General features: G+C 44.2%; 1 protein-coding gene across 2 annotated transcripts; it reads left to right on the top strand.

Moving 5' to 3' along the window:
• Positions 1-1,421: 1,421 nt before the first annotated feature.
• impg2b (interphotoreceptor matrix proteoglycan 2b) lies at positions 1,422-19,149 on the top strand. 2 transcript variants are annotated; one of them, XM_035150223.2, is made up of 21 exons: positions 1,422-1,703; positions 2,348-2,557; positions 2,917-3,083; positions 3,599-3,627; positions 4,096-4,128; positions 4,922-4,968; positions 6,197-8,319; positions 8,423-8,584; positions 9,790-9,848; positions 9,948-9,968; positions 11,386-11,639; positions 11,711-11,772; positions 11,943-12,177; positions 12,406-14,213; positions 14,297-14,516; positions 15,193-15,403; positions 15,517-15,705; positions 15,816-16,050; positions 16,449-16,528; positions 17,410-17,470; positions 17,895-19,149. In XM_035150223.2, the coding sequence occupies exons 1-20, from the start codon at positions 1,625-1,627 to the stop codon at positions 17,441-17,443; spliced, it is 6,258 nt and encodes a 2,085-aa protein (XP_035006114.1). In that variant the 5' UTR covers positions 1,422-1,624; the 3' UTR covers positions 17,444-17,470; positions 17,895-19,149. The 2 variants fall into 2 exon arrangements, with proteins under 2 accessions (XP_035006114.1, XP_035006115.1); XM_035150224.2 differs by lacking the exon at positions 4,096-4,128.
• The last annotated feature ends 1,897 nt before the right edge of the window (positions 19,150-21,046 follow it).

Below are 21,046 nucleotides of genomic sequence, written 5' to 3'. Positions count from 1 at the left end.
CATTTGAAAAGGTTTATTTGATTTAGTCTAAAGTAAATCGTGGTTCAACTCTGGCCCTCATCCGGTCCTGATCTGGTTTTGTTCTGGCCCTTTTCTGACCCTGGCCTGTCCCTGTTCTGGCTCTAATCTGGCTTGGTCCAGGTCTTTCCGTGGTCTGGTCTCGTTCTGGTCTCGTTCTGGTCCCGGCTCTGGTCTGGCTCTGATCCGGTGTAGCCGTGGTCTGACGCTGCTGTGGCAGTAGACGGGGATCAGGTCATGTTTTGCCTCGTAGTCGGGGCTAATCTGAGCGGTGGTTCAGATTAGACAGATTTAGGCCCATTGAGCCTCAGTCCGACTCCCAAAAATAATCTGAGTCCTGAAGCTGGAAAACTGATCCTGGTTCTCAGCTTGAGTCCGACTGAAATATCTGATGATCGTCTGAAGGACGACGGTCGTCTCAGTGGAGTCGTGTAAACACCGTCCGTCGTGTTTCCGTCAGGAAAAACTTTATTAACAACATTTGTGTGATCAGAATGTTTGAGTGTTGTTTCTTCGACTCTTTGCTTTAATCTCACCAAGTAATAAAAGGTGGTGGTTGACTCTGATGCAGTGGGTGGGGGGGGGGCAACTCTCACCAGGAATTACAACTGAATAAATAGTTCAACGTTTTGACAGATAATAACTAGTTTACATGAATCTGATGTCGTACAGTTCTCTTTATATTCTCTAGTTTCTAACTTTCTAACCAGCCTCGGCTGTTCAGTTTTTGTGAATCGGACGAAGCAGCAGGTGGAAAGTGTGAGTGAGTCGCAGCACGTAATTGATTGTTTGAGATCCAAACGCTCAATTATCACCTTTAACCTTGTAATGCTCAATGTGACCTTGCAGCATGTTCATCTAATCCACTGGGACCAGTCTGCTGTAAAGACCACCAGCCCGACTCCCAGCTTCCTCAGCACTGACTGGGAGTCCGGCTGGATTCTGGCTGGATTCTGGTTGGATCAACGACTACAACCAGTAATGACCCCAGTAAAGTGTTGGGATCCAGCTACAGTAATTTGTAGGCTTTAACATATTGTTATAAACCACTTATTCCATGTTTATGAGCTGATTATGGAGTCGTGTTTTCTAATACATTTAATTAGTGTTTTTTTCCCATGGTTCAACACGTCCACTGTTGCATCATGGGAAATAAACCAGCTGTCGCAGGTAAAAACGTGTTGAATGTACCTGAAGTATCTGATGCAAATTTTAAGTTGAATTGGTCTTTTGAAGCTTCTCTGATGTAGAAAGTAAAGCACTTTATGTTCACCATAATGAGTGCGTTAGTTTGATTCCCTTTGAGAAACACTGACCCGTTGCTCTGGTGCACGGTGGCTCTGACAGTCATCCACTCCAGCAGCTTAACAAATAGGATTAGAGCAAAGAGAGAAAAGTCTCCTCCATCTGCTCACCTGAGAGGAAGCAGCGAGCAGCTCGCAGACGTCAGGACCGTCCGAGCTCTGAGAACGTCCCTCTGTCTCCTCACGTCTTCTACATGCTGCGCTCAGAGGTGCATGGATGAGAGTGGGCAGGAGGCCGCTGAGGAGGTGGAAATAACAAGCAGCGAGTCCGGGGCTGGAGCTTTGCAGGAGACTTTTGAGAAATGTCAGGAAAGTTTGGGAGGATGGCGCTGTGGGCGCTCGGGGCCGTGCTGCTTTCAGGGTACATGTACATGGAATCAGGTTTGTTCCAAGTTTTTGAATCATTAGTAACTAATATGTCTGTGATGGAAGAAGTATTCACATCATTTACTCACGTAAAAGTAGAAATACATTGATGTGAAATACTCAGTAAGAGTAAAAGTCCTGCATCGTAAATCCTACTTAAGTAGAAGTAGAGTATCATCGACATATACTTCCAGTATTGGAGTAAAAGTACATAGTGGGATGGAACTAGGTTTATAGTAGAAAAACAAAGATCAATCAATGAATCTTTTTAATCATCAGTTAATTGAGTCATTTTATTTTCTGTGGTTCCATCTTCCTGAGTTTGACAGATTTGATGATTAAGTTATAAATGAAACAACTTTTCCTCTTTGTAGACAAAATGTTCAACGGATTGAGAAAAGATGTGCAAGTTAATCGACCATGAAAATAATGGTCAGTTTCAGATCTGCAGTCATAACGAGAAAATCAACCTGCAACTGTTTTGATAAAGAAATAATCCAGAACATTTTTCAGAATCCAATTTCAACCATGTGAAGTTTTAGTTTCATTGATTGTAAATCAGCTGTTTTATTATTCAAATAATGAAAGAAACGTACAGAAGTTTAATGTTCAAACACCTGAAACTGATCCTGAGTATTTCCCTGAACTTCCTGATGCAGATGCCGCTCATGAGCTGAAGGAGGATTGGCAGGAACGTGGCGGAGGCTTGGACGAGTCGCCCCTGGACTCAGACCCGCTTCTATACGGACGACGCGTCGCTTTAACTCGGAGAAAAAGGAATATCTTGTTTCCCAGCGGAGTCAAACTTTGCACTCAGGAGACGCTGGACCAGGCCGTCGCCAACCATCTCAAATACTTTCACCTCAGAGGTTCGTCACTGATGAAATTTCTTCAGCTTCCTTCAAATGTTCTCTGAGAATATTTCAGGTCATAAATAATTTGTGTCTTTGAAACCTGAGGTGTTTCGCTGAAGCCGTGATCCAAACGCACTTACGAGCTTAAACTGCAAGTCTGCCGTCATTAAAGGCAGCCGATCCCACAGAGGTCAGAGGTCATGCAGAGCTGCGTGCGCTGCCAAAACGTGACCTTAACAATTAGTCTTCCATCTAATATAAGTCCATATATATATATATAAGTCCATATCTTCCATATAAGATATAAGTCTTCCATCTTCAGTTTGTAGGAACCAAAGCCAGCTTCAGTTGTGTGTCTGTGTTGTGTGTTGTAGTGTGTCAGGAGACGGTGTGGGAGGCCTTTAAGATCTTCTGGGACCGGCTGCCGGAGCGGAACGACTACCAGGACCGGGTGAGTCGCTGCATGGACGGCTCCTTCAGCGTCACGGACATCGGCAGCTTCTTCAGCCAATCAGAGGAGCACATCAGCCTCATCAGGAGTGTGAGTAGTCAAAGGTTCATTCCTCATGTACAACCAGCAACTGTCTCTAAAACTTATTGTTTTAACTTACGAAACCGGCAAAGAAATGATATAGAAATGACAAATATTAGTTTCTCTGAATTTTTACTTTATTTTCATACTGAACTGTAAATATGCAGAGATGGACTGATGATGGACATTATGTTAACCCCGCCTCCAGCTCAAGTATAAATACATAAATGAGAAATCCTGTAAATTCATTTTACATTTAGTAAAAGGAAAATGGAGCTTAACTTTATAATCATGATATAATATCCATGTAGGTGAGTGGTGATAATATGAAATATGCTCTCCTGTCCAGTGAGATGATGTCATGTTATATCAGAGTAAAGACAGAACCTGGTTAATCACCTTCACAGTTGATGTGTTAGCCTGTTAGCCTGTTAGCATCTCTCCACATCAGGAGCAGGTGACAACGAGTCGCTGCTGCTTTAGTTTCTGTAAACTCTAAACTTGTATCTGTTGCTGTCTTACAGAGGGTCGCCATGGCAACTACGTTAAACAGGTCAGTGAGCGATGACGTGACAACGTTGTTGTGTTGTTGTGCTGATGTTCATAAACCGATACAGATATTGATTTAACCTTCATTTAGCGACAAGTGTCGGAACTAGTTTTCTTTAAATAAGTCTGCTTGTCTTAAAAAACAGATTCTGTCTCGAGACTGAATTACTTCTAGAAAATGTAATAGAATATAAACTGATTTGTATCAGTAACACTGATTCTTTATCATATAACACTATAAATACAGATAATAAAATAGAGTCCCTAACATTTTGGAGCATTGGACCTTTGAGGATATTTAAAATACAAAGTGGTGTACAGCTCAGATAATTAAATAGAGGCTGTTTGTTTCACATGAACGTTGCATCCTGTTCTAAGGAGAACACGCGAGTCACAGACGTGTTAAACTGCTGTGATGAGTTCAAGCTGGTTGTGTATTGACACGTGTGCTGTGTTTCATCACCTGCTGCAGCGTGCCCGTCACCTCAGGCCCTCCTCCGTGCAGGTAGGCCTGCACCACCCACAGAGCTGAGACAGCAGCACAACCTCACAATATCACCGAGTTGTATTATGAATATGTCTGATATACAAGTATAAGATATAAACATTTGTATTTTAAACAACTGTAGAAACAATGAGTCTGAGGTCGAGCTCAAGTGTTGAGTGTGAGCAGTGTGTTTGTTGTTTCTTTGTCAGGCTCGTTGAACGTTTATTACGCTTGTGTGGTTTTTGTAAATTTGCGCTGTAAAAACATGTCTTGGTCCAGATGTGGCTGCGTTTTGATGGATTTCAAGGGGAATGCCAACCATTTTAAAGCTTCACAGATGTTTTCTCTTTCGGCAGTTAATAGGACTCCATGTTTGTTTATGTGCGACTTACTGCAACTTAATTATTGATGGATGTTATAAATCCTCTGTGATTGTTCCAGAGTCATTATCAAAAACACAAAGTGTTGTTAAACAGAGCGATCACAGGAAAACGTGAAATGGATGAAACTTCCCTCTAAAATGATATTATTCTGCTTTTACCCGACAATCATCTCAGTTCACTGATGTCTGTTTAAAGTTTGACTCTGAAATGAGAGTTTGGACACTTTTATTAACTTTATTTATTTTAATATTATTGATTTATGACATTAATCAGCATCACTGGTGTTTAAAAAGCACAAAACATCTGTTTTCTTGATTGATGAATTATGAGTTTAACCTGACGCCCTCAGTCTCAAACAGTCGGACGACTCGAATGAAAAGGTGTCTCTGTTTTCTAAAATCTTTCTTGTCTCTGTGTTTGTCCTGCAGCTCTGAGACAACAACCGTCCACGCTGGAGACTCGCTGATGGAGACAGGTAAACAAAGCTCTGAATCTTTACTTCTTCACAACTTTAATTTGAGACTGTGAACCATGAAGAAGGAAAGATGGAGACATTAACAAAGAAATAATCTTTAACGATCATTATGATTGAAATTATACTTACAAGTTAACTTAAAAGCTACAAGATCTAAAATATTTGATGTGTAGATTTTAAAACTTTTTGATTCTCAACATTTTGGCTGATGCAGTGAACCTCCACAGGAACGACACACCTTTAAACACTTTATCCAGATTCCAGAGTTCCAAAGTTACCTTGATAGATTTACATTCTTTAAAAGTTTTGCAGAGAGAATTAACCTGACAACAGATGCGTAGTAGCATCTTATGCTGACCCTCTGGTGACCTAATGAAAACCTTCCTCCCTGATGGAGAACGACTTAAAGAAAGAGCAGCTACACAAAACGAAATGTCCGTCCAAGTGTTAGAGAGCGTTATCAGCGGCTGCCGTCCCCCAGCTGACACCCCTCTGTCTGAGGAGCTGATTCCTGCCACACGCTCTGCGCTCAGAATAGATCTGTAAGCCTATTTACAGGCAGAAGTCTGGTCAATGGAGGCGAGCAGCAGAGATGCAGACGTGACTGAGTTACCGCAGGTATCAGGGTTAGTGGGATCACAGCTTCTGGTGCTGGAAACAACACATTTGTCTCTTTAAAAACTTGCTTCACAGTTATTTAAGGTCTAATCTGCATCCAGTGCATCAGACACCAACATGTCTTCAAGTTCGTCCCCCAATAATTACATAAGCTACAAAGACATGATTGATTATTGACTTTATCGTGTTTGACCAAAACCATATCAATTATAGCTTTGATCCAGACCACTTGCATATATATTTACATAGATAATATTCTACCCAGAATGTTGCTCTGACATCGCAGACACTTCACATTCCACATCTACTGGACAGACTTGTTAGTGATGATAACAGCTGAGACAACCCTGAAGGACGTTAGTCGACTATTTTATGTTTAAATGTTAAAACATTAATTGGTGTCCTGAATATTTCTGAGTTGCTTTTATGAATTACCAGGACAAACTGTCCCATGGGCCATAAAGGTTCAGAGCCCCCCCCCCGGTCCAACAGATCATCGTAAAGATGAGTTTGGATGGACACTCCCGTTAGCTAACGGTATAAAGGAGTTCACAGTTGAGACATTCAGGTCCTCATTCTTTCATTTTCTCCGGTTTCTTTCATCTTACAGGGGAGGAAGTTGTCGTCATTGGGTCGATTCCACCTTCAGTCATCGCTGAGATTCCCACAGAGTCTGAAGAAGAGGATGTTGCTGACGATACTGTGGAGGTCGCCACAGAGGTCATTGACTCTGTTACCTACATGCCTTTGGATGGACAAGAAGAAAAACCTGTCCCAGATACAACCAAGGAGGAGACTGTAGAGGATTTAACTCCTACTGATCTGGATGTACCCGACTCAGAGGTGATTGAAGAAGTCACCCCTGTCGGTGAAGAGCCACCTTTGGAAGTTGTTGCTGAAGAGTTCCTCACAGAAGCTACTGTTGTGGTTCTTACAAAGCCCACAACAGTACCTGCTACAGAAGCTGTCACAGTGCAGGATTTAGAGCAGCAGGAAACTCCAGAACTTGGTGCTGAGGCTCCGTCAGAAGTCATTTTGGAGGCAATCCAGGAGACAACAATCATTTTTGGCCCAGAAGAAGAAGAAATCCCAGACAATTCTTTAGATATCACCCCGAGGGTAACTTTAGCTGATAATGTTTTAGAGGAACCCACTGAAACAGCACAAGCTGTAGCAGTTCTTGAAGAACCTAAAGGAGACGTCCACAAATCACCAGGAGTTGTAGAAGTTAGTCAAGATACAAGGGAAGTCAGCACAGAGCCAATCCCAGCTGTGTTTCTGATAACTGAGCCAGATTCAGAAGACCAAACCAAAACATTCATATATGTGACTCCAGAACAAGAACCTGTCTCAAACATAGAAACAGAAGTTCCATCTCAGTCCTATATTCTGGCGACAACAGTCAAGGTAGACGTAAAAGCTAGTGAAGATACTGAAGAGGACCAAACACCAGAAGACCAACTGACGACTCAGATTGCTCTTGATGCAACAGACAAGCCAGAGGAGGAGGAAGAAGTAGGGATCAAACATGAAGAACCCATAATTGTTACCGAAGCTGCTGTTCAATTGGAGTCTCCTGCGTTAGAAACAGCAAGCGAAAACCTACAAGAGGAAGCAGGGGGCGCTGTGGGGACTGTAGAAACTCAACTAGATGTTATTAAAGAAGGAGAAGAAGAGCCAGTGAAACCAGCAGATACAAACGAAAAAGACGAAGAACCAATTGAAGAAACACTTGAGGCACCTGTGGATCCTGTAGAGGAAATAAGTGGAGAGGCTACAGGAGGTGCAGTAAAAGAAACTGAACCGGCACAAGAGTTTGAACCTATAGATGAAATAACACCTGACGAAGATACAGAACCCACAGAGGAACCAGTAGGAGAACCAGAGCGTGTCGAGGGTATTGCCAAAGAGAAGAAACCTACAGTACAAGAGGTAGAGCATGAAGTAGTACCTGATCTTTTTATTACATCTGTGTCTGATGAGACAACCGAGGAAGAACCAGGAGCAGGACAAACTAAACCCCAAGTTACAGAGGAGATGACGTCCCAGGTCCCTCCAGAGTCTCGTGAGGAGATCACTTCGGTTGTTGTTGTTCCAGAGGACACAGAGGAATTATTGCCAGTGATTGAAATGGAGGAAACACCTGAACTTCCAGGAGGCTCAGAGTTTGAAATCATTTCAGAAATCACAGAGGAGGATATTACCCAGTTGATTTCAAGTGAGGTCCCAGAACCTGGATACCTTCCTGCAGTTGAGGAAGATATTGCCTCAGAAGTTGTGACTCACACTCAGCCAGAGACGATTTCAGAGGTAGAATCTTCTGAGGAGGTCACACCAGAGTCTCATGAAGACGTTGTCCCAGAAGCTGCACCTGAGGAAGACAGTGCACCAAGTGGGGACAGCATCCATGTTGCTCCATCAGAGGTTCCACGAGAGAAGGTGGATAGTATCTCTGTTGATGTTACAGCAGAGGATACAGCCAATCTAGCTAAAGAGTATTCGGAGTCCTCAGAGGAAATCACTCCAGAGACTGTGGTCGGTATCCCTGCAGAGAGTACCCAGGGTACTGCCACTGAGGAGGCCACCCCTGGCACATCTTTGGAAGTCACGACCAAGTACATAGTGGAGTACAACAATGGAAACTTCCCTGATATAACAGAGAGGCCTTATGACGTCGATGACGGCTTACTGGGAAACAACGGCTTTGGCTTGGAGGAAGAGAAGGAGAACCCGGTAAGCAGATGTGGTTTAGTGATTGAACGTTAGCCAAAATGTTTCAGTCCCACTGTTGATGAGATACCAAACATGAGTTCTTTGTGTTTCACTGCACGTTCAGATTGGTAACGAGATAGACGACACTTTGCTGCGGCCCCCGAGGCCCCTGAAGGACCAGGTGGTGGAGCTGAGCATCAAGCTGAGAGGAGAAACGTACAACGACGCTCTGAGAGATCCCAGCAGCTTCCATTACCAGCAGCTGGCGAAACACTTCACACGCAAGGTCAGAGCAGTTTCACACCGTCCCTCTGAACATCACGATATCCATGCATGGTAACATCACCTGTCTGTTTATAAGACAATACAATCATTCAGACATTACTTTTTGTATCATTCTGGTCGTTAAATGTTTAGTGGATACGTTTCTAACACTTACTCCACATGTGGAGAATCATAACCAGAACCTAGAGTTGAGTAATAAAGGCTGATGTTGTTATTGTGGAGTTTCTTCAGAATCATTGTCGTCATGTTATTCAGCAGAACTGAGCTGTGGTGTGTTTGTGTGATTTCTGTGGTTGCGTCCTCCTCCTCCTCTTCTTCACTCCTGCTGTCATTTCTCCTCTGTAGCGCCCCTCTCTGACGTCCAGCTCATTTCCAAACTGACAGGCTTTGTGGTTTCCTACAAACTGCAGACTCAGGAGTTTGGCTCGGCTTCAAAGCGGCCTCGCCTGTTTTTCACGCGTTAAGGATCTTCACGCTGTAAAGCTCAGTTTCCTCGGCCCTGCCAGCGCTCGACTGTGCGAGAGCTGGGAAACTTCAGAGCCCTTCGCTGTACGAGCAGTGACTCACTTCGACTTAGTGGAAAAACAAGCTGTGCCAGGAAAGCAGAGAGTGCCGGTGTGTTCCCGTACCGCCGGGAGGTTTTCAGCCCCAGTGACGCGGGACGCCAGTTTATGGTTAGAGTGTCGGGGTCAGCGTCGTTAATGAGGGTATGTGAAGTGGATAACGGGGCTAATAGGAACAGCAGGACTGCAGCGGAGGAACAGAGTGGAGGCAGCAGAGCGAAGCTTCAGGCCACTGAGACCTGATCGTGTTGTTTTTGTTCCAAAGAAACGATTTCAACAGCTGATTCCACCAGAGACACAATCTGTTCTGCTCCGATAATTCAAAGCTTGTTCATTGGAATCACTCATGGAAACGATTAAATCTGCATCATAACAACATCTGGTGACGGAGACACAAAACATCTGTATTCAACCAGAGAATCAATTAAAAGACCTCCTGCTCTCCGTCCTGTGTTCATTCTTCTTCTGTCTTTGTTTATAAAGACGTCAGCATTTCTGTTGTTTCTCACTGATAATAAACAAATAAAACGTTCATCTTGTAATATCCACATAACAAAGTGAAATCTGACTCTGGGTTCAGGGGTTAAACTCTCACCTTCTGCCCTGTGACCTGTGAACTTCACTTCCTGTTTCTAACTCGCAGATTGAAGACGCCTTTGAGAGGCTGCCGGGCTTTAAGGACGTGTACGTGGTGGAGTTCAGGTGATTTTTAAATAAATCTGAAAATGTTTTTAACTTGTTTAACTATAGAATCAGTTGAAACCTGATTGTTAATCTATGATTCTGTGTTTCTGTTCTCAGACCACAGAAGGACCTGGAGCGGTGAGTTTTCACTTTCACTCACTTCTTCACAAAAGGCTCCAGTTATCCCTGTGGTTCACAATAATTGCCTTTATTTTGAAAGACCAGGAGCTGATCGCTTTTATTTTGACAGTTTGACTGAATGTGAGCAGATACAGGATAAGAAACAGACGGAGGTTTTTTGTGTTTTCAGTCTCCTCTTTTCGTTGAGATTGTGAGATTAACTGGAAACAGACTAAATCTCTGAGTTTTGACTCTGACGGACTTGTCTCGGAGGATTTATTCTCCTCGTGGCCTTGTCCTCGGAGACCGCCTCCCCTCGTAAAGCCCCTCTTACCTGCAGTAAATAACGGCTCTGCTGCCACCCTGCTCTAATTTCCACTTAATGTCCTTAACAATAGTCAATCACCTCTTAAGTGAGATAAGTCGCTCGCTGCTCGCCGGCCACCTGCAGCTGCTGCAGGATTACTGTCAAAGGTTTTACGACTGCCTCGCTCTGTCCTGCCCCCCCCTCCCCGTCTCCTCCAGCGTTTGACCACATTGAGAAATTCATTGAGTTCAGGGAGAGTCTTAAACTCACCTGAACTCAGAGTCGAGTCCTCCTGAAGCTCGAGGCTCGGAGCCGCAGCAGGAGAACGGCCATGGCTCCGAAAGACGAACACGTTAAACCACAGGTCAACCTGAAAACATCTTTACATAACGTCACATCGTTGTATATCAGGTCCTTATTACATGTGGAAGCACCATCATTAAATTAATCTAGATTTATTCTTAATATCGATCGTGGACTATGATTTTCTTTCCTGTTAAAAGGTTTTATTTGTAGTTTGACTCTTGTTGAGTTAAGAACAGACGATGTTGCTCCTTGTTAACATCTATGAGACAAACTGTGATTTGTGAATATGAGACAATACTAATAAAATGTGATTGATTGATTGATTGATTAAATATCTTCACATCTGTTTACTGTGAAACATTAAGTAGAAAATCTAGTTTTTATCAGTAACTCTCTGGCGTCTTCACTTCTTGACCAACAACTAATCTATTTAAACAAACGAGATATAACGTGTTAATCTGTGATTTCCACTACACCGTAGCAGGCTAGCTGTTTCCACCTGTTTCCAGTCTTCATGCTAAGCTAACAACCTGCTGGCCGTAGAGAGACAATCTTGAGTCTCGAGCGACATTATCAGTCCACTCTGACTTCGTAGAAAACATCACATTGAAATTCAGTGAACGTTGATGATCTGATTTCTTCACGACATTTGATTGTCCAAAGAAAAGTAAAAGTACGAATAAAGAAAGACTGAATCAGTTTTACCGACGACACATTTTATTTTACGTCTGCATCGTAGATTCAAATCAGTCGGATGAGGACCACATCTTTCCTGTTCAGACTCTTCAGACAAACACTTTGACTCGTCTTCTTCCTCCTCAGAGGTTTGGTCGTCCTGGTCCACTACGCCATCACGCTGGAGGTGGACAGTGGCGGCATTCCCAACGACACATTGGACTTCATCTCCTTGCAGAACAATTTGGTGGAGAAGAATTACCCTGGAGCCGCCGAGCAGCCCACCGTCGTCTACACCATCACTGACTTCCGTAACTACATCACTGAGGCGCTGCACAAAGACAACTTCATGACCAACAGCAGCCTGGAGACGCAGGGGGACCCTCTGCAGCTGGAGAACGGTACGTTACCGGACACGCTCGAGACATCGTTAGAAAAACTTTGACTCTAACAGGCTGTGATCTTTCTGCAGCCGAGAACTTGCTGCTTTCTGTGAAACCTACGAGTCGACCAGACGACTCCTTCGACAACATGGTGAGTCTGAAACGCAGAGAACAAATCACACTGGTGAATGTTTCGTTGAGAAGACAGGACTCAAACCTTTTCATGTTTATACTATAAAACCTGTTGATGAATGAAGTGGACGAAAACCTCCAAAAATCGAGCTAAAGCAGAAGCAACAAACTCTTTGAATCCGTTTTCAGGATAACGTTCTGGCAGCAGAGAAGCCTCCCGACGCTCCGAGTCATGAGGTGGAAGACAGCAATGTTTTTCTGAAGAAGGACGACTTCCTGTTTGACCCCTTTGATCCGTGGAAAGGTCCTCAGACTGGGGGGGTGAGCGAGAATGACGTCTTCACGTTTGAGGAGAGCTCGGTTCCTCTGCAGCCCGATGAATTCCCCGATAAGACGTCAGACCTGGAGCCACCGGATGAAGAGAGTGAGTCAATGAAAAGCGACAAACAGACTTCATGAAAGTGGTTTTATACGAGTCATGAATTATGAGTTTTGAATCTAAATCTAAAAGAAAACTTGAAATTACATGTTACTGAAAGGTTTGAGAGCCTTTCATGAGAGTTTTATGAGAATTGACTGGTCTCAGTTTTCTCACTGGGATGTGAAAACACTTCCTGACAGTAAAGCTCTCCACGTGTTTTCTGCTTTACAGATAATGTATTTATTGAAGATGAGGGATTTCTTCTCAATAATGCTCCTGGCGCTGGAGACGATTCCCCCAGAGGGGACCATGCTGTCAGTGCTGGAGGCTCCTCAGCCACTGCCTCTCCACCGGCGAATCCTCAGACGGGCTCTGAGAACACGATGGACGATGGGTCTGGTTCTGGTTCCTCTGGAGACGGCCAGGGAGCTGATCTCTGGTCCTGGCAGCCCTCTGTGACCTCTGATGGGACTGGCAGCCTGGAGGTGCTACCACCTCCTGATCTGGAGGAGACTGATGAGGAGGATGAAGACCAGGATGAGGAAGGGGTTGCTGTTGTTGAGTCTCTGAATACGGAGGAAGGTGATTTGGTTGCAATGGGAGTAGAACTCACAAATGCGCCTCCTTGGACAACAACAGCTCCTGCTTTTGAGGAGTCAGTGCAGGATGGAGGCCTTGAGGAACCTTTTCTGGATGAAGTCCTGGTAACGCCGCACATCAGCACCGATCCACGGTACTCAACCACAACACAAGCTCCTGTGTTCTCACCCAGAGGAACATTGACTGTTGAACTTTCAGTACAAACATTTGAAGCGTCTGGAATCTACGATGTGTATTCCCTGACAGAACCACATGTAACTATCGTGCCAGGCAGAGATTCTCCTGAACCTGAATCTTGGACTCGTGAGGAGCCGTATTTTTTTGGACCAACTAATTCAGCAGTCAACCTTCAAGAAACCACTGAAGTGGTTGAAGTAACTACAGCAGCAGAGATGCAGCTTCCAGTTGTTACAGATGAGTTTACATCAGCAGAAGATGCACCTGAGAGGGACGAGGTTGAAGGGATTCTGGCGCCTGTGGTTCCTGATACGGAAGCCCCTTCGACCGAAGAGTCTCCGACCTTCGTAGAAGTCCAGGCAGTCACAGTCAAAGAACCTAGCTTTGATATCATCACTGAACTGTCAGAACTGGAGGTTCTCACAGAAAAACCCAAACTGCTCCTGCCAGAACCTGCAGATCACCATGAGGTTGAGATTTTAGAAGAGCAGCACATCGGCACCTCTGATCCTACAACGACAACAGCAGCGCCAGCGGTCGAGGCTCTAGACAGTGACCTGGTAGCGGATGAAGTCATGGTCGTCACTACAACCACCGCTGCTCCCGTCTCAACCTCATCCCCGAACTCAGACCACAGCCACAGCATCGCACTCTCGCCTGAGAAAGACTCGCCGTTTACTCGTGTGTCGGATTCAGAGCCGGAAGACGAGGACCTGATTCAACATGAACACCTAAACCATGAAGATTCAGACGAAGTTCCAATAAGCTTTCCATCTCCAGATGTTACTCATTCACCACCAACAGTGGTGGCTGCAAATGAAAAAGACAGTTCTCCGACTGATGCTTCAGAACCGCTGCCAGGTGCTTCGGCACAGGATGACGACATTGACTCAACCTTGACAGATGCTTTGAAAGAGGAAGTAGATACTGACATCCCCCAAACATCTTCGTCCTCACTTCAGAAAGTCAGCACTCCTGCTACTGAGATCCAGACGTCTGAGCACGATTTCTCTGATGTGCCGAGCATCGACGTCAGCTTCGACGTCTTCCAGTATGGCGGAATCGCGACGGAAGGCGACAGCAGTGGATTCTCCAGTGGCACTCATGGGTCAGATCTGGATGCCATTGCATTACCAGCCCAACCTGGCAGGGCTCTAACCGTGTTCTTCAGCCTGAGGGTGACCAACATGGCGTTCTCCATGGACCTGTTCAACAAGAGCTCCCCTGAGTACAAGGCCCTGGAGCAACGCTTCATGCAACTGGTGTGAACTTTGGTTCTTCTAGATTTATATTTGTAGTTTCCGACATACAGTTCTTCATACATGTCTTTGTCTTCACCTCACAGCTGGTCCCGTACCTGCAGTCCAACCTGAACAACTTCCAGAACCTGGAGATCCTCAACTTCCGGAATGGCAGCATCGTGGTGAACAGCAGGATGAAGTTCGGTAAGCCGGTTCCCAAAGGCGTCACCAACGTCGTCTACCTGATCCTGGAGGACTTCGCTAACACCGCCTACCAGACCATGAACCTGGCCATCGACAAGTACTCGCTGGACGTCGAATCAGGTAAAGTTACAACCTAATACACAGAATCAAAATCAATCATCAGAGAAGAGTTTGATCTGATTCATCATGTTGGTGAATAGTGTTGGTGGACGTCCGTGTTGTTGAAAGAAGTCGTTCGTGCTTGTCGGGCTGGTTTGAGTTTCTATGGTCAGGTGTAAAACCTGAGATAACCTGTCTGAGAGGAACGTGAGGAAGAGGAGGAAGAGGAGGAGGAGACAGTGAATCACTGTGACATCAAACCCGATGGTTTCTCCGGCTGAGGCCGTACGGTCACTTCCTCCTGCACGTCTGTCTCTGCTGAGCCGCAGCTCTTTAATCCGTCTGAGCCAATCAGAGCCGCTCCTGACGGCCTGACAACTCTAATCTACAGCAGTGAGTCACGGCGTTCGAGACTCACACGATAATCATCTTCACTACGAGGGAGGTTTTCCATCGCACCAGCACCTGCTCCACCACACAGTCATCAGACCTTTCAAAATAAAACCACTGCACTCGTACGGGACGAGGGAGGATTAATGTGACTCATCTCAACACTCACGTTTTTTTATTTTTTATTACAGAGCAAATATCCGCTGTCGTCCACAGAACTTTGATAAAAGTGTACGACTTATTTTGGTGTCAGCAGAGGTCGTTTCAGAAAACTCCTAAAACCACTTGTTCTTCCTCTTCCTGTCAGGCGACAGAGCCGATCCCTGTAAGTTCCAGGCGTGTAACGAGTTTTCCAGATGTATGGTGAACCAGTGGTCGGGCGAGGCCGAGTGCGTCTGTGACGCCGGGTATCTGAGCGTGGACGGTCTGCCGTGTCAGAGCGTCTGTGAGGTGCAACACGATTTTTGCCTCAATGACGGCAAATGTGACATCATCCCTGGCAAGGGCGCCATCTGCAGGTCAGAGGAGGTGTTACACTGTGTGGTCTTATGTTTTTGACTTTTAGCTCTCATCCATACACAAAAATGGTGTTATTATCATTGGGAATCGAACCTGTGGCTCTCTCCTGCAGATGTCGAGTTGGAGAGAACTGGTGGTACCGTGGTGAGCACTGTGAGGAGTATGTCTCCGAGCCGCTGGTGGTGGGCATCGCCATCGCCTCAGTGGCAGGTTTCCTCATGGTGTCGGCCGGAATCATCTTCTTCCTGGCGAGGACGCTGCGAGAGCAGTATGACGGAGAGGACACGGAGGACCCAGTGAGGTGAGCGGCCATCTTTACATCCAGATTCATTTCTCATTTAATAGAAGCAGCTTTTAAGAAATGTTTAAAAATGTGCCTCAGAGGGAATCTAAACGTTTCCCCCGCTCTAGACGTGGAGACAGTTTGCCGACGCTGGAACGTGCCACCAAGTTCAACCCAATGTTGGAGAGCGACCCCGTCACCGCCCAGTATTACCGGCACTATGACGACAACTTGCCTCAGTTCTACCGCGGCCGTGACCCTGACCTCCCCGAGTTCAGCGGCTCTGCCAGCGTCGACGGCTCCAAAGAGCTGAGCAGCGACGAGATACAACACATCTACCAGAACACCGCGCTCAGCAGAGAGGTGAGCCAGAGACATGTCGTCTACATGACGACCACGACACGTGACGACCACGACACGTGTGGCCCGGAGTGGAAAACTCTATCACATGGTCTTCATCACATAGTTTACAGGTTCTGGGCAGTTTAAGGATTCATTGTTCATGACATTCTGGGTTAGGGTTATGTTGGTGAAGATGAACTGATGATCAGGTTTGTGTTAAACTCAGAGAGAGAGAGACAGACAGACATAATTAACGAATGTGTTCAGTCCATATTATGTTTGAGGGGGACAATTCTCTGGATGGGGGTCCAGACCCCCCTGTCCCCCTCTGGGAAACCCGCCCCTGCGTCTCTGTGACTTGTGACAGTTTCTCAACTGAAGTGCGTTGACCTCTGACCTCTGACCTCTGACCTCTGCAGGAGATCCAGGAGCGTCTGAGGATTATCGAGTTGTGCTCCAGGGATCAACACTTTGCAGACTTTGTGCGACAGACTCAAGTGTGAGTGATTTGATCTTTTTTATTTATATGTTTAGATATATACATTCATGTTTTTTATAGTGTAATATGTGTACTAAATTAAAACAGTTATTGGTTTAAAATGTTGAATGAAACTAAACAATTAAATGTCTATTAAATAAAAATACACATAATCATAAAAATGCAAAAGTATAATAACAAGCAAAACATTTTTTGTTGAACTAATATGTTTTGAATGGATGAATTAATTAATTCAATACAAATATAAAATAAACATTTATTCACAAGCAGTTTATATATAATCCCTATCGCTGACCAATCAGGTGCTCCCAGCTGACTGGAGATTATAGACAGTGATCCAGGGTTCAGACAGACACAACTCAGTGTGAACACGTCTGTAACCGTCTGTAACCGTCTGTCTGTAACCGTCTATAACTGTCTATAACCGTCTGTCTATAACCGCGAACCGTCTATAACCGTCTATAACTGTCTATAACCGTCTGTCTATAACCGTCTATAACTGTCTATAACCGTCTGTCTGTAACCGTCTGTCTATAACGTCTATAACCGTCTATAACTCATTCTATAACCGTCTGTCTGTAACCGTCTGTCTGTAACCGTCTATGTCTATAACCGTCTGTCTGTAACCGTCTGTCTGTAACCGTCTATAACCGTCTATAACCGTCTATAACTGTCTATAACCGTCTATAACTGTCTATAACCGTCTGTCTGTAACCGTCTGTCTGTAACCGTCTGTCTATAACGTCTATAACCGTCTATAACTTTCTTTAACTGTCTATAACCGTCTGTCTATAACCGTCTGTCTATAACGTCTATAACGTCTATAACTTTCTGTAACTGTCCGATGTGTTGATGTTGTTGTTGTTGTTGTTGTTGACCAGGTTCCTGGAGAGAAGAGGAAGTTCCACCACGTAGAGAGCAGAGTGATGGAGACGAGCTCAGGTATCAAACACGTCACTGTTCTTATGTGTGGTTCAACCACATCTCCAACAGGTCAAGATAGATGCTGTCTATATATATATATACATATATGTATGTATATGTATATATATATATATATATACATATACATACATATATATACATATACATATATGTATGTATATGTATATATATATATATATATATACATATATATATGTATATGTATATGTATATATATATATATATATATATATATCTTGGAGAGAGAAGCCTCATAATTTGTCCTTATGACAACAACAAAGACCTTTCCACCTTCTTCGGCATGACAGTGTCCAAAGTGAAGCAAAGACATCTGGATCGCCCCCTGGTGGCTACAGCTCAAACCCTGCTGCTTGTCCACGTGTGTTTACCTGAGTTTGTTTGTTTACCTGTTTGTTTACAGAATCCTGCCTTTGTCTGACTCGAGGAGGGGGAGGAGCTTGTGGTCTGTCACCTCGCTGCGTCTGATTGGCCGGAGCAGAGGTGATGAGCTGCCGAATCTTGGGACTCTTTCTATTGGACCTGACGTGAACTCTGACCCCTACAGGGTCGTCTGTTGCTCTGACCTTTGACCTTTGTGTGTAAATGCTTTAACGCTTCAGTCTGTTTCTGTCTTACTCTTCATCTTCCGCCTCAACTCAACCGTTTCTGTTTGCGTCTCGACCTGCACGTCCTCGCTGTCGCAGAAAAGAAAGATCGTTCGTGTCGGCCGAGTTTCAGACCTCGTGATTGGTCGTGAGAGAAAGGTCGTGCTCTGGTCGTGACTCCTCCCCATCAGTGCCTTTGCCGCTTCTTTGGGATTTGATGCTTAGAATCTCAGATACCTTCACGTTAACAATCGGTGTTTCCGTGACTCCACGACAACTCGGACCAGGAAACCGCCTGTTTTCTGTTCGTTCAATCAGCTGCTTAACGAACCAATGTTTACATTTCTCTGCTGGAGTGTAACCGATGTGTAGCATGTGTAGCCTGTAAGTAACACGCATGACGAATGTTCGCAACAGGAAACTGATGTTCGTGAGCTGCGGAAGACGAGTCGTGCCACAAAAAACTAAATCCTTGTTTTTTTCTTGTGGCACTAATCCTCTTCGGTATTTATGTTTCCGATGTTTCTGATGCTTTAGGAAACATTGAACGTGAGTTTATACGCCGATGATATTCTCTTGTTTGAGCACAACGACCATCTGGTTTGTAAAAGCTACGACCTTGTTCCCGCAGGTTATTTCCTTTGCGCATCGTTAGCGTCACAAGATAAATGTTTAACGAGCCTGGAACAAATGAAATGATCCGAGCGTTTAAAACAATAAAAGAGTCAAACAGATCGAGAGGAAGAAGATTTCAAACATTCAAGAACATTTTGTGTAGAAAATCAGATGTTTCTGTCGTTTCTTTAGAATCTGTGTTTTTTATTAGACGTCTCAGACACGACAAACAGCGACTCCTCCGCAGGTCACGTGTGTGTGTGTGTGTGTGTGTGTGTGTGTGTTGTGTGCACGTGCGCGGCCTCTCTCCTTTGTGGTGTTTTCTATTGTGTTTTATAAACTGTTCGTCTGATTAGAACAAAACTAAAACTGTGTAATACCGACGCACTCACTTTTTTAAAATAAAAAGACGATATTTTCTACACAGTCGTCTGACGTGGAGTCAAACATCTGTCACATGTTTCTCACGTGTCTTGTGTTTCTGATCATACGTGTGTGGATCCGTTTTTTATATAACAGCTCAGCTCCGTCGCTTTACTGGAAACTTTCACTGTTTTGTTCTCGGAGGAATGTGAGTTCAACAAATACACCGGACTCCCCCTGTCAATCACACATCTGGTCGTCACAGCGACCTGATGACAGCACAGAGTGTAAATAAAGGTTTGAGGATCAGGTTGTCATCGCTGAGACGCCGAGGTCACACTCCTCCTTATCTTCTTCTTCATCCTTATCTTCATCCTCTTCTCTTTGCTCTTGTTGCATTCATTTCTTTTTAATCTTTTTATTTCAGTTTAGATTGAAAAGTACTTTTTGATTTTAGATTATTTATAATATTTTTAAACTGATTTGTTTTCTTACATATTAAGAGGAAAATATAAAGTGTAAAAATTATTATATATTTTTATCTAAATATATATTTGAAATGTTTCAGTGTTGAATTGATTGAACCTTTTAGTTTTTTTCAAATTCCTATAATTTAGTTAAATATTTTATTGATGAGTTACTTTCTATTTATTTTATTATCATTGAAAAGTTTTCACTTTTAACCTGATGTTGATTTTTCAGCAGTTGTTGGCTCGAAGCTGTGTGTGTGTGTGTGTGTGTGTGTGTGTGTGTGTGTGTGTGTGTGTGTGTGTGTGTGTGTGTGTGTGTGTGTGTGTGTGTGTGTGTGTGTGTGTGTGTGTGTGTGTGTGTGTGTGTGTGAGAACAGATCTCACCTGTCGTCAAACACAATCAGAACGATGACAAACGCTCCTGTGAGGAATCTGTTGGAATGTGTGTGATGTTGTGTAACAGTGATGACGACCTGCTGGTGGCGCTGTGGACTCCTGTTGACGTGAGGTCGGAAATATTTTCTGCTGCTTCATGAAGTGATGAACTGACTCCAGGTCAGATTTAATCAGGTTTAAGTCTGATTGAACACAGAGAGGAGGCTCTTCATCTTCCTCCTGTCTTCCTTACCCTCTTCCTCTTCCTCTTTATTCTCCTCTTCATCATCTTCCTCCTCTGGCTGCATGAAGGTTTGAACTCGTCGTCTCTGACCATGTTTGTTTCCACGGTGATGCTGATGTTTCCACACTCGTTCTCTGTTTGGAAAGTTTGTTTCGACACTTTGAAACTTGCCTGGTTTCTGTCAAACGTTTGAAAACCTAAACCTCCTCCTCTTCCTCCTCTTCCTCGTCTATTTTTGACTTTTTCCAGCGTTGTTTTTTTCCTCAGGAGAAAACTCGCAGCACATTTTGGACTCGTCTTCTTCCTCGTGTCATATTTCTTATTTCTTGTTTATGTTCATTCTGATTTGATGGTTTCTGATAAAACCTTAAAAGCTCCAGATTCAGGTGAAAGTGAGTTTTTGAGACATATCACTCATGAAAATAAATCATTTTAAAAGATAAATATATGAAAAGATGGTTCAGGGTTGATTCTGATTGTTTTGTATTCTCACAGCTGACCTCAGATATACACGAGTCTCTGAGAGGAAACGTTTCCACGGTGATGATCAAAGTTCATCCTCCTCTCCTCAGCAGTGATGTCCCAGCATGCATTGTGTCAGGCTGCAGCCGGCGGCAGGTGGTTCACACATGGACGAGAATGAACATGTGTATTATTATGAATATTATTTCCTCCCTGAGGTCGTGACGGCTCTTAACCTCGACCCGTCAGGACCAATCAGGACGACCCGGACGACATCGTCTCTCCTGTCAGACGTCGTTAGCTTCGGTTGCGTAACTTTGCAGGAAGAAAAACGTTTTTTTTCTTCTCACAGTTTGAACGATAGATTTGATGTCATGGACGTTGTGATGATGAGGTCACAGGTCAGCTGACGTCTGTTTAATGATGTTAAATGATGACA

Source organism: Hippoglossus stenolepis, chromosome 24 (genome assembly GCF_022539355.2).
Source record: "Hippoglossus stenolepis isolate QCI-W04-F060 chromosome 24, HSTE1.2, whole genome shotgun sequence".
Classification (NCBI taxonomy): domain Eukaryota; kingdom Metazoa; phylum Chordata; class Actinopteri; order Pleuronectiformes; family Pleuronectidae; genus Hippoglossus; species Hippoglossus stenolepis.
The sequence above is the reverse complement of the archived record's forward strand: the minus strand, read 5'-3'. Positions and strand labels throughout refer to the sequence as shown.